Raw genomic sequence first — 12,649 nt, forward strand, 5'->3', positions numbered from 1 at the left:
ACTTTTTAACGTGAGAGCAGGCCACCGTAGGGTTAGGAATACCTGTATATAAAAAAAATCACAGAACTGATGTAAAACTAGTATTTGGTTCTGTATCGTTCCTTTTGTCTCTTTTTTTTTTTTTTTTTTTTTTTTGGTTATTACTTATTTTTTTAAGATACAAGTAGAAGTCATTTGAGATGGAAGCGTTTAATCTTTAGCCTTAACTTTCTTTTGGTTGGAGGAAATGCCCATGAAAGCCAGTTGTAGCCAAGTGTTGGCAAGAGTTGCCTATTGATAATGTGCATCCAAGTAGCTCTATTTGTTGGTGTTGTAAACTTCTAAGTGCCCTTTGATTAGCACAGAAATCTTTTGAATGCAGAGAAGAATTAAGAAGTTCTGATCTAAGTCTATATCTTGGCTGTAGTATTTAATGTTTATATGTAATTATATATTTACATGCATGCACTTAGGGGCATGGTTTAGCAGGCAGGGTGGTGATGGGTTTACGGTTCGACTTGATGATCTCAAAGGTCTTTTTCCAACCGTTATGATTCTGTATATGCTCCCTTTTTTTTCTCTTTATGGTCTAGGTATCCATCCCTTGAACTCTTGCTGAAAACTGAGTTAGTGCAAATTGCATTTTCCAGATGCTTTATAAGTAGCTAACATCTAACACATGTCTTCTTTTGCAGTTCAGACAGCTGCAGAACTTAACTTGGAGGCTACTTTGAGAATTTTAGTCATTAAATTTGGCCCTGTTTCTATATTGGCTGTGCATTCTGGCAGCTTATTTGCTGTATAGGTGCTGTTTCATTGCATGGAAATTCAGCGAGGTGGCATAGTTTGTAGACTTAAAACCGAATATGGAAGTGAACATGTATTTTCATAAAATAGCAACAGTTAACTAAAATATCATGGTGTGAGCTATGCTGTGAAATGATTTTCGAAAATAAAAAGTGAGACGAAGCAAGGGTATTTACTATATTTTTAAGACACCAAATTCCTGTGATGACAGAAAGCACAGTTTGAGGATTGTGGTTTAATGTTTCTTCTATTCTTTCATAGTTGTTTCTTCTTCTTTCATAGTTCATAGTTCTTCTCTGGAACTTGATAGACATGGGTTAGAGTTCATCATCTTGTCCCTTGTCTAAATACAATTAGTTTAACCACAACATTTTTTGTGCAACTGTCTTAATGTCAATAATGCCATTTATTATGGGGGGAGGATGGGCTAGATAAGCATTTGAGTGTACAATTAAGAAAGGTAAAATAAATATGTTGTAATTAGGATTTTGTAGCTACAAACATTTTTTGAACATACATTGTTCAAAAAATGGCCCCAAAATATTTGTGGTTGGAAAAATGCCCTCAACCTGCCAAATGAATTTAAAATTGTTCAAAAACAAGGATATGCTTGCTGAGAAGTGATGTGTAGGCTGCAGCTCTCCCTGGTACATTGTATGAAAACAGTGATGAAATACAAGCAACCAAAGTAGATCTGCATGTTTGCTCTATTTTTGGTTGGTGGGGGAGACATTGCATTGTTACAAGGGCATAGGACTTGCTCCATCAACTATTAAAATACTGGGAATGAGTTTTTCAGTGCTAACTGCTTTTGTTTCTTTAGCTGTGTTTCAGAAACCTTGGGTGCCTGTGTGTATAGCAGTGCTATTTTCCTTTTAGGGTAGTGTGCTGCATATGTTGGCTCCGTTTATGAACCTTCAGCAAAAGCAGAATGAGACTCGGTCTTCTTTATGAGTTTAATAAAATCCATTTAATATAAAAAGATTACAAGGCACTCAGATGGGAAAATATTCCTCGCAGAATGTTATATGTATGTTTATGTTCTTTTATATTATTTATATATATCCTTTTAAGAAGTGCTTACTGTTAATTAATAGTGTTAATTAATGTAGCGTACAGGTAATATGATACAGGTGACTGTACACTTGCTGCTCTGGTATCTGCTGTCCTGGGTAATATTTGAATAATATATATACACCTTGTTTTGAGTAGTTTTCTTATGGAATTAACATGTGGATAAAGGGAATGTTCCCTTTTGAAATTAAATAGTGCAAATAATACCATAAGTAGCCAGTAAATACAGTGGCTTTTTTTGTGTCAGTCTAAATCAGCTGAAATGGCTATATTCTCCCACTGCAATAATGCTCTTCTGAAAAATAAAGCATAATGAGACAAACCTGTCTCTGTCAGTTGTATTGAGACTGAAAACTCGGGCTCTATAGACTGTGTAAACTGCCTCAGACATGAACAGATGCACAATGCGCTGTCCTGTGTGCCTGTTGAAGGGCTCCTTTCTTTAACTGTTTGTGTAGTGCATTCACATTTTCTTTTTTGCATCGATTTGCTTTGCACTTTCCATGTAGCTTTGTTTGCAGCAGGCTAAAGAGTTTAGGATTCTGAAGTGAATTCAAGTTTAAATGCGTTTAAAAGTTTAAATGAAGGCAATTTAAGTTATAACAAAGCTGATAGTTTCACCATTTATTATTTACAGTTTGGGCTGACATAAGCGTTCTCAGAGGATTGTGGAGATGTGCAAATATATTACTATAAGGGAGGTGAAAGCCCATAGTTTTATGGCCTTTACGTAGTATATATGTATGATTATATTAAGCTTAGAGGAATATTGATTCATGTTACACTAAAGAAAAGAAAGGCAGAAAGCAAAGTGGGGTTTAACTGCATAGACAGGGAAGAATCCATATCCACTCACATTCTCCACGTCCAGCATACGGATACAGTGTCCCTACAGTGTTCTGTGGTTCTGTGGCAGGAGCGTGAGGATGGTGCTGACCTTGTTGCACAGAAATAGGTGTCTCTGTTGCCTTCACAATTACAAAGTTCTTGTGCTTTCCTTTGTGGATTCTCATCTGACCAAATCACCCACACACCAAGCTGGGGAGGATTTTACTGATGTCTGGTTATTGGTTCTCTGCCCTAACAGTCTTACTAGGTGAGGACTTTACCTGCTTCTGTATTAATGTGGGCCATCAAATCATCATGTCATACAGGCAGTGTGTGGCCATCATGTTCGTATCATGTTCTAAATGTACATGATAACCAAATGTACCCATGTGTACCAAAGGTGTTAATACTCTCTGTGGTGTGTTTTGTCGCCTGCTCTCCTCTAGTTTTCATTGTGCAACCTGGACTTTCCTCTCCTTTGGTTTCACATCACCTGGTTCCCCTTATCCCCATAGTTGAAGCAGAGCTTCCTGGGGTGTTGGAAGCAGGCGCTCCTTCCCCTCCACGTGTGCGTGTCCATCTCTCCGACCTGGGAATGGCCCAAGCTCCGCCAGATCCAGCATCCAAACAGAGCTGCAGCATCCTTGGCCGTGCAGGGAGGCGCTGGAAGGTGGTGCTGCCGTGTGGGGAAGGCCCCTGCTGCCGAGGAGCTGCCCTTCCTGAAGGCCTTGGTGCCGAGCTCCCTTCCTCCCAAGGGCTGGGCCTTGGCGAGAGGCCGCAGAGCGCGTTGGTGTCCGGCACTGCAGGGAGAGCGGTGGTGTGGCCAGATGCGGCTGGGGATATAGTCAAAAGAAAGAAAGAATCCTATTTATCTGAGTGTTGACTAAGGCCTGTAAACAGGCAGATTGCTGAGCGACTTTGTGTTTTGTCTGTCTGCTTGTTTTTTTGTTGCTAGCTTTTGCATTTGATGACTGGAGCTGCTGCCTCTTCTGTGTTTTCCAGACTGTGATGTCTAGAAGGCTATTTAGATCCCGAATTCCCAAGGGCCTCTTTGGGCTGTTTTTAGTGCTCTCATTTGTGCACCAAGTGCTTTATTCCTGCTCTTTCTGAATCTCTTTTAAATGACTGACCCTACATAACTCAGCAAATAGTAATGAAGGTGACATTAAAAACATCAAAAGAGTATTCTTTTAAGTCCGAACAGATAAAAAAGAAAAACTGGTTGTCCATGCTCATGTTTAAGAAGAGAAGAAAGCTAGCAAGTTATGGTTTCTGTCAGAGTTGGCAGCTGTTGTCCTGGAAAAGTTTCAGGCTCACCACAGATGAGTGGTTAAAGAGGAAATCAAAGCACACAAATACCGGCCAATAAGCCTGGAATAAAGTCAGACCATTCCAGTCACTGGGACATGAGGACACCGCAGGAGAGTTGCAGGCACCATGGTTACTAAATGCAAGACGACAAGAAAAAAAAATAAAAGGAAAATTGGAGGGGGAAAAAAGAGTAAAGTAGAAGAAAAGACAGCTGAGGAATCATTAGAAGACGGGAACTTAAGTCAGTCAGATGTAGTAGTTGTGGATCATTTGTTATTTAGCAGCTACAGGCTACTGTTCCCTTGCTTTCTGCATTGTCATTATCCCTTTAGTTTCTGCAAACCCATTTAAGAAGACTTCAAAGAGTAATACCATGAAATAATGAAAAAAATTGTTGGGACTTTATGCTTTTTTTTTTCAGTAGTATGTATCCCTGTCCACAAGGGATAGTTAGACATTGGATAGGGTATGTCCATTAATCAGACTGGTTTAGGCGTGTAACTCTGCAAGAGGATTAGTTTCCTTTAGAAAATCCTTCTGCAGGTTCTTCAATGCAGACGTAAAGGTGCTGGTTTACCAAACATCAGTCACTGGATTGTTGCAGGCACATCTAAGCATGAAACTGCCTAGAAAATCTCAGACAGATGAGTTCAGCCTGGGCAGTTGTGTTGAGTTGAGTTGTGCAGCCTTCCTTCATGTTAAGTTGCCAAAGTGATACGTAATGGAGAGCTTATACCTGAAGCGTGTGTATCTGTCTTTATAGAACTACATTTTCTTTTTCCTCAGTCAAGACAAGCCAGTTTATCACAAGATATAGATGTGACATTTGAGTTGTCACATAGCCTTAATTGTAAATACTGCTTTTATGCTTGTCCATGCTGGAGCTTCTATGGTTTCCACTGTTGCCACAGCTGGAAAGACATTTTTGGGCAAAAAGCTTTTTGCAGGCACAATTACTAGGGAGGGCCTATTTCTTGATTATCAATGGTGAGTTTATTTTTATTACACGCTTATTTCTGCCATTATATTACCCAGACAATTCAGATCCACTTTCCCACAGGCATTTTACAAATACTTTTTTTTTTTTGAAATTGCTCTGATGGTGATTAAAGATAAATTCTAAATTGAGCCTTGGAGTTTCAGAGCTGCTGAAATGTAACTTTCTTCCCCACAGGATGTTTTGACCAGTGCAAAAACAATGCCTTTTATCCCAAGAATCTCTGTGGTACCTGCTGCATGTTACAGAATTAACTGCAGGCTAATATTTCCTGAGAGATTTTACCACTCTGAAAGGCTCTGTCCCTAAAGCCATTCAGGAAGTAAGAACAATGGCTCTTATCACAGGCAGGGGGCTACTTTTCGACCATGTTTTCTGTATGGGTGATTCAGGAGCTGCTAATCTGGTGAAGATGCATGGCACGTGAACTGGGTTGCTTATAGGAAGCTGCCTTATCCCGCCTTGTCCCTTCTGCCGTTTGTGGAGATCAGCTGAGACTCTCTTTCTGAAGCAGAGCTTAAGAAGTACTTGTTGACCTTAGTCCCTTATTCACAAATCATGGCTTATTTCTTTGGATGCTTACTTTTTGATATTCTTTTAGAGTATAAAAACAAATGGAGTAAACTTTGAAAGCTGGATTTTTAAAGCGTATGACTCTTTGTCGTTAGGCCGCAGTAGCTGTTGCAACACATCGCGTAGGCCAGATCCCCTGACCCCAGTAGAGTCTGCTGCTGCAGTAGCATCATTTTGTATCTGATGTAGTAGCATCATTTGATAATGTAATTACAAAGGCAGCTGTGAAATCACAGTTCTCCAAAAATTTGCAAATTAAAGCAAACTTCCAAGATTCCTGTCTTTAGGAGTCATTTTCTGGTTACTGCTGCTCATTAGGAGTGGACAGAGAGAAGCAGTGGCTCGGCATGCTGAAGCCATGTTCTTAGGGTATGCTGAAGCAATGCTTTTAGGGTATTCTCGGACCAACTGTGAGCAGATTTCTCAGAAAAGATGCTTTGTTTAAGGTTTTTCTATCATATCACTTTATTGCCTTCATTATTTCTGTTGGTTGGAGATTAGGAGTCACACTTCTCTGGACATCGGTGTTCCGTATTAACTGTGGAAATAATTAAGTACTTGTAATTCCATGCAATCCACTGCTCTTTGTAAGCACAGAATCTACCTGTGCTGTTCCAACTGAGTCATTTTCAGTCATTTTTATGATATGCATAACTGTCATGATTTACCCCCGAAGTTGTGGTGTGCACAGCCCAGCAACTATTTGGAAACATAGCCAGCAAGATTTGTGTGTCTCGACCACAGAGTTTTAGTTTGAATTGCAGGGACAAAATCCTTGCAGTTTCCAGTAAACGTCTAGCAAGGCCCTGTTACGGGGTGGGACACTCACAGCTTGGCAATGGAATGTTTTGCTTTTCAATATCTATCTACAGTGCCTCATGATTTGACTCAAGCAATTGCACAATGTGTGAACAAAGCAATTATCTAAGAAGGTTCTTCAGACGAGCCTTAAAAAGTGACATTGCACTTCATTTTGCTCATGTTAAATCATTAACATTAATGATTAATCTTCTTAAAATAAGAAAATAGCATGTATATCCCAATGTAGATGTGACCTTTGAATCATCTATGCTTGACCATAGAAACACAGTTTCACAAAATGCAAGTTATTTGAAGTGCCAAAATAAGTCATATGTATTGGAGTAAATGGCTTGTCTTCTCTATCTCCATTCAGTTAATAACTGGTGAGGTATTGTTAGATGCTGACTTCAGAATTCTTTGGAAGAGTAAAGTTTTAATGCATATTGGTCCCATTTTGTTTGACATAGTACGGGTTAGAGAGTTCAAAAATAGAATCCAGCAGTTGCATTGTAATTTTGACAAAAATGTGTGTACTCCTGTACCCTGCATACTGGATCTTGAAGATTCATCCTTTTTTTCCCCTTTCTAAAATTTTAAAGAGGTTTTTTTTTTTTTTTTTAAGGAGATATTGCCACTTCAGAGTGTTTTCTAAAATATTTGGCTGCAAAGCCGATTTGAGGGAAACCCTGCTTTAATCACCTATCTTTTTTTCTTGGTAGGAAAATATTGTTGTAACACTGGGGGCATCAGTGTAGCACAGCAAATAGAAATGTCCAAGCTCGCTCCAAACAAGCCTGAGTACTAGAAACAACATTTCTGCAATAATGTGGTTTGTTGGTTAGACTAATTAGTCTTGCTGGGAATTAGTTTTTTACTGTTTCAGAAGTACTTTAAATCCTGAATTCCTGGATCTTTTTAACATGAAAACAAAAAACCTCCCCAAATCTGTAAAATCCTCATCATAGTGGATTGAAAAGCTTTATTATAAAATGGCCTAATTCAAGAATAAAAGGAGATTCCTGAAGATAAGTCAGAAATTTGGCTTGTTTTTTCTGCCGGAATTACTATTCCCGCCCCCTGCCCCCATCCAATGCCATTAAGTTGGATGAGAATTGAAAGTTCTGGAAGTGCAAAATGGAATTTACGGTGGTTAAATATTAATCATATTTAACTCTGTAAACCTAATAAAACTGTAAAAGTAGTGCTATTGTTATGACTGCAAAACTGTGTATCCTACAGCGAAAAATCACTGCGGGAAAACTGGATAATTAATGAGGCCTAAGGAGGCCTTCAGGTCGCTGCAGCGAGTTGTTCTGCATTTGCAGTGAAATGATGATGTCCCAGGGGGGCTGTATGTTTTTTTACCATGCAAACTTCATAAAACCTTGTATTTACATAACCAGGCAGATCTCTTCAGGACAGGCATTAGCAACTGTTTTGACTAACTTGTGATCAGTGTTGTTTTACTTTATTCTTGCAGTATCTAATTTTTTTGGGAAAAAAAAAGTAGTCTTAGATCTGAGTTTCTTTTTCTACTGGCTCACTGGGTTGGTACCATAAAAAGGATTGACTGGGTTATTGAGGAAATGAAGAGGGAAGGGGGCAATATCCCTGGCGCCCAAATGAACCCCGCACGGAGCAGCAGGGATGTTGTGTCACACGACGCTGTTGTAGTTGTGCAGCTTGCCCGTCTTGCTCATGGATGTGTGACCTTGGCCAAGCGGTTTAAATCACGTTAAACGTGAATCAGTAGCACCCTAATTGCACATCACAGTCTCTAACTGAGCTCTTTTCCGACCCTTGAAGGAAAGATGTGTTGTGCTTTCAATATCTGAGGGTGCAGTCCTGCCTTTGCTGAAGTTAGAGGCACAACTCGTTGGTTAAGAGGAACCAGGCTTTTGCCCCAGTGTCTGCGCTCGCATTCTCATCTGCTGCTGAAAGCCACTGATGAGCCCCACTGAAGGGAAGTGAGGATTTATCTGCATTGCCATAAGTGCTCTTATTCATAACTGGGTACCTCTGTAAGGGTTGGCTTTTAGATCTGCTTGCTGGTGAATTCTCCTCCATGACTTTCTCCAGGTTCCCACCAACCGTTTTGCACTCGAGTGGCAGCTTGGGCACGTGCAACTCCCTCGACTGGAAAAGTGGGAGGGAGGTTGGCTTGCTAAGGGGGAAAGAAAACTACAGAGACTTTATTATGCTTGCATTTTGGTTTAAATGTGTGTCTTCAAGGACAGACAGTTCCCAAATCTGTGACAAGTGGTTAGTTGAGTATTTAGTATTTATATGTGTTAGAGTAGCCTGAAAGATTGTTTTTTTTCCAGGTTAGAATTAATAAATAGGCTGCAGATAGGATTTTGCAGGGGATATTTCTGAGTATTTGCCCAGGAAGCATCTCTGAAGCTACAGGGGAGACTTCTTTCCTATAAATATAGCTAGATAGTAGATTTTTAATTCTGCTTCTAGATACTAGACTGGAGAGAGAAGAGACAGTAAAAAATGAAAAAAAAGAAAGAAAAAATATAATTCATAGATAAAAGGATCTATGTTAATTAAACCTTTTTATTTTCATATTAGGGGAAAAACTATGGGGGAAATGTGTGTGTACACACACACACACACGGAAAACTAGTGGGAAATACGAAATTTCTTTTAAGCTTCAGTGGAAGGGGAAGCAAAACCAGTCTTCTGTTTGCGATACCGGATGCAGAATGATAAATGGGCCTTTTCAGGCTTTCTTAGGATGATAATTAAAAGTGAAAAGTAGAAGCCAGTGCAATTGTCATGGGACAGAGTTCTTCTAAGTTAAATCTACACTTGCCTTGATAAATATTACTGGGAAAGTTATTTTATTTAAGTAAAGCAAGAATTTATGCAAATATCAAAATATTAGTGCATGCATCAAACTTGTGCATGTTGATCAGACACTTTTATCATGCATGTGATTTTATATTACTTTCAAGTGAAAACAGAATTGAAAAAAAAAAAAAAAACCCAGAAGATCTAGAAAAAGCCAACTCTGTCATGAGAGCTCATGAGAGCTGCTATTTTAGCAGGTTATTAAATAGATTAAATAGATCTAATAGAAGCCACTAACTGCTTATATGCTCTTTATTCAAATGCTATTCTATTGAATATGCTTTAAATGTTGTTTTATGAAAGACTTCTGCTTTGTAAAAGAATGGTAAGATATGCAAAATGATGTGGCAAGTGATGAAGGCACTGTCTTTTGAGTGGGGAATCACTTCCTTGAAGCAAAGTGCGAAGGTTCAGATTTGGTGGGGGTTGATTTTTGTTATTTTGTTGTTGTTAACCTTTTATTAAACCATTTTCATTTCTGAATCTCACTGTTATCATCGAGCAGTATCTTTTCAGTTTTATGATGTAAAACAGGTTCTTCTGGTGTGAGAAAAGCTTCTTTTCATAAGCAAGAGAAGTGTTTTACGTAAATAGGCCAATGAATGACATACTGGTGACGTCCAGTCTAGCAAGGAGCATCAGGGAAACTCTTGATGTGCAATGACCGAAGGAGGATGTACACGGAGACCATTTCAGGGCCAAGTTGATGCATAGGGGCAGGAGGACAGGAGGTCTGCCCCATGTCCTGCCCTCCTTGAGCTACTAGTTGTGCCAACAACATGCAAGTAATGCGTGAAGGGAACTTTTGTGAAGGAAAACCTTTGGAGTTTGCAAAACAGTAGTTACATCATCAGGGAGCTGCCAGGGATGGTATAGTAGGAGATAAGAGCTCATGTTCAACCAGGAAAGGCAGTCTTGTAACTGGTCACTTCAGAAACCATAGGGCATAATACTTTTTTTTGCTTTAAAATTTCTGTAATAGTACTGTTGTATTTTGAGCTTTAACCATTTTCTTACACCCAGTCACTTTATTATATTGAAACTGTATATTTTTGATTGTGAAAACAAAAATAATTTAGGGCAATATGAGCTTTAAGGAGGTGGAAGGAGCAGGGGGAAAGGTTCAACAAACTCTCTTGGAAAATTCTGCTTATTGCATTCACAGCACAGTCATGATCCAAAGATTTGTTCAGGAAAACCTTGTACCGCGTGCAGTAATCTTTTTCCTTCCTTTTTTTTTTTTTTTTTTTTTTTTTTTTTTTTTTTTTTTTTTTTTTTTTTTTTTTTTTTTTTTTTTTTTTTTTTTTTTTTTTTTTTTTTTNTCCTCTTATTGAACTAATCTGTCTTTTTTTTTTTTACTACACTGTCAGGTAAATTAAAAATATTCATGCTCTCTGTTTTTTCAGGGGAATTTCTCAAAAGCTCCTCAGTCTTTTATGCTAAGCTGTCTTCCCAGTTGGTGATTCTGTCTTCATTATGTTATTTATTTTGTTTATACTGCCCAATGAGAGAAGGAAAAATTAAATGTGTTTAGAGAATAACAAATATATTTCAAGCTTATAGTGGTCTTTCACATCTTTTTCTGGTTCAGATTTGTTAGATATTAAAGAACATTATGCAGCTTTCTGAAAGGAGGTAAATCCATACTTGTGGAGCTGGAGCAGAATTTTTGTTCAACTTCTTTTTTTCTCTAAACATCTGTATAGATGCGAAAGATACTTTAGGAAAGGAGGAGGGTAAAGTGCTCTTCAGAGCAATTTTAGGTAGTATACTGATTTTAAAATGAAATAATTCTGTATTTGTCATAAACATAAAAGCTTATTTTTCCAAATATATTTAATGAGTATAGCTGTGCACATAAAGCTTTTGTTGAGTCGAAATCAAAATATTTTCCATTTCCTCATAGATGTCTCAATGCCTGTACCTACTGCAAAACCAAGCACGCCAGAGGAGATCTAGCAAGTTATCCCATTGAAGAACTAGTGGATAGAGCCAAACAGTCTTTTCAAGGTGAGTGTTTTCATCATCACAATAAAAAACAATCTCTGAAATTATACTGTGCCTTCTTTTCATTATGTCATCGTCTTGCACTATGGCCCTATTACAATTATGCTGCTCTTAGCATGTCGTGACTGTCTGGTTTTGCCTTCATGGCAGGAAACCATGCTTGGATTCAATCACGTACCACCGTTTACAAAAGGCCATCTACCACCAGAAGTATTGCACTTTGATTTTAGTCTTGTTCAAAGGAAGTTTCATTGGAGTGTTTGTCATAATGATAGGAGTACTGTAATATATAGTCATTTTCCTCTATCCTTCCCTCCCTAGAAAGGGAAGCAGTAACTTTTATCATTGAAATCATATTCAGATTTTCCTTTATAAGAGTTGATGGCTTATCTGCTTTAACTACAGTAGAATACAGTGTTGCATGAATCCAAACAAACATTAAATAAAATCCAAACATTAAAAATACATTTTCATGTACTGTAGTGCTCTGCCTACAGAGTATTGAAACCGAGCTAGTACTCTACCTACAATGCCTGTGTATGTGTGGGAATTAGGAAAGCTTTTCTTACCTTAGTATTTGTGCCTTGCATCTCAATTTTTCCTTTCTTTGAAAACTGCAAATTTTAAAGATTGCTTGTTGTCATTGCTGGTGCAGTCTCTGTTAAGGAATGGGAATAGGTTCATGTGTTTGCCATGTTGAAAGACAATGCATATACTAAAGAAAAAGAAAATCAGGTATTGTATCTCCTTCCACCTGGGGATCAAATACTTTAATTTAAACTTGTAGCGATAGGTACAGTGTGTGATGTCCCCCCCACTCTGTGGTGTGCACAGGAGGCACATGTGTTCTCCTTTACAGATCCTGACAGATCTGAGAATGTTGCAACTTTCCTAGCAAAAGGGAGGTTTCCAGCATTTCAGTGTGTTTTAAAATCGCTGTTTAGGGACTCAAAATAAACCACATTCAAGCTCATGCTGAACTTCAAGCTGTTCCTTTCAGGAGTGTGCAAAAATAATTCTTTTGATTCTCTGATTCAAAGCACTCTTTTGCAAATTCTGGTTTACATTATCCATGCAAACTCCACACTTAAAGTGGCAAATTTTAAGGTTATAAATTTCAGTTTTATTCAAACGTTGTTGTCCTTTAAGCCACATTCTCTCATTCTTCTGTGAAACTTATCAATAGCCAACACAAAACCCCTTCCACTGCTTAGATTTGTAGAATTAACAGTTATTCCTGTGAGTTTTGATTGTCCTTTACGATGGGCAGAAATCCTGTCATGTCTCAGAACTCCTTGTTTGTTTGTTTGTTTAATAGAACAGGCTGCTAACACCTTTATAACTGCAGCTACGGTAACTGAAATGCAAGGTGTATAAATATACTTGTCTGTTTGGTGGGGAGCAGTTGCAGAA

The 12,649-nt window shown here is 38.4% G+C and overlaps 1 protein-coding gene across 1 annotated transcript in view; it reads left to right on the forward strand.

Annotated features, from left to right (window-relative positions):
• CDKAL1 (CDK5 regulatory subunit associated protein 1 like 1) overlaps positions 1-12,649 on the forward strand; it is a 352,009-nt gene that overhangs the window by 141,252 nt on the left and 198,108 nt on the right. The window contains exon 9 of the mRNA XM_026047034.1: positions 11,136-11,239. Within this exon, the coding sequence (XP_025902819.1) occupies positions 11,136-11,239 (104 nt within the window). The remainder of the gene's footprint in view (positions 1-11,135; positions 11,240-12,649) is intronic.

The sequence above is a fragment of the Nothoprocta perdicaria genome, unplaced genomic scaffold (genome assembly GCF_003342845.1).
Source record: "Nothoprocta perdicaria isolate Ctin4 unplaced genomic scaffold, notPer1 scaffold_47, whole genome shotgun sequence".
In the NCBI taxonomy this organism is placed as follows: domain Eukaryota; kingdom Metazoa; phylum Chordata; class Aves; order Tinamiformes; family Tinamidae; genus Nothoprocta; species Nothoprocta perdicaria.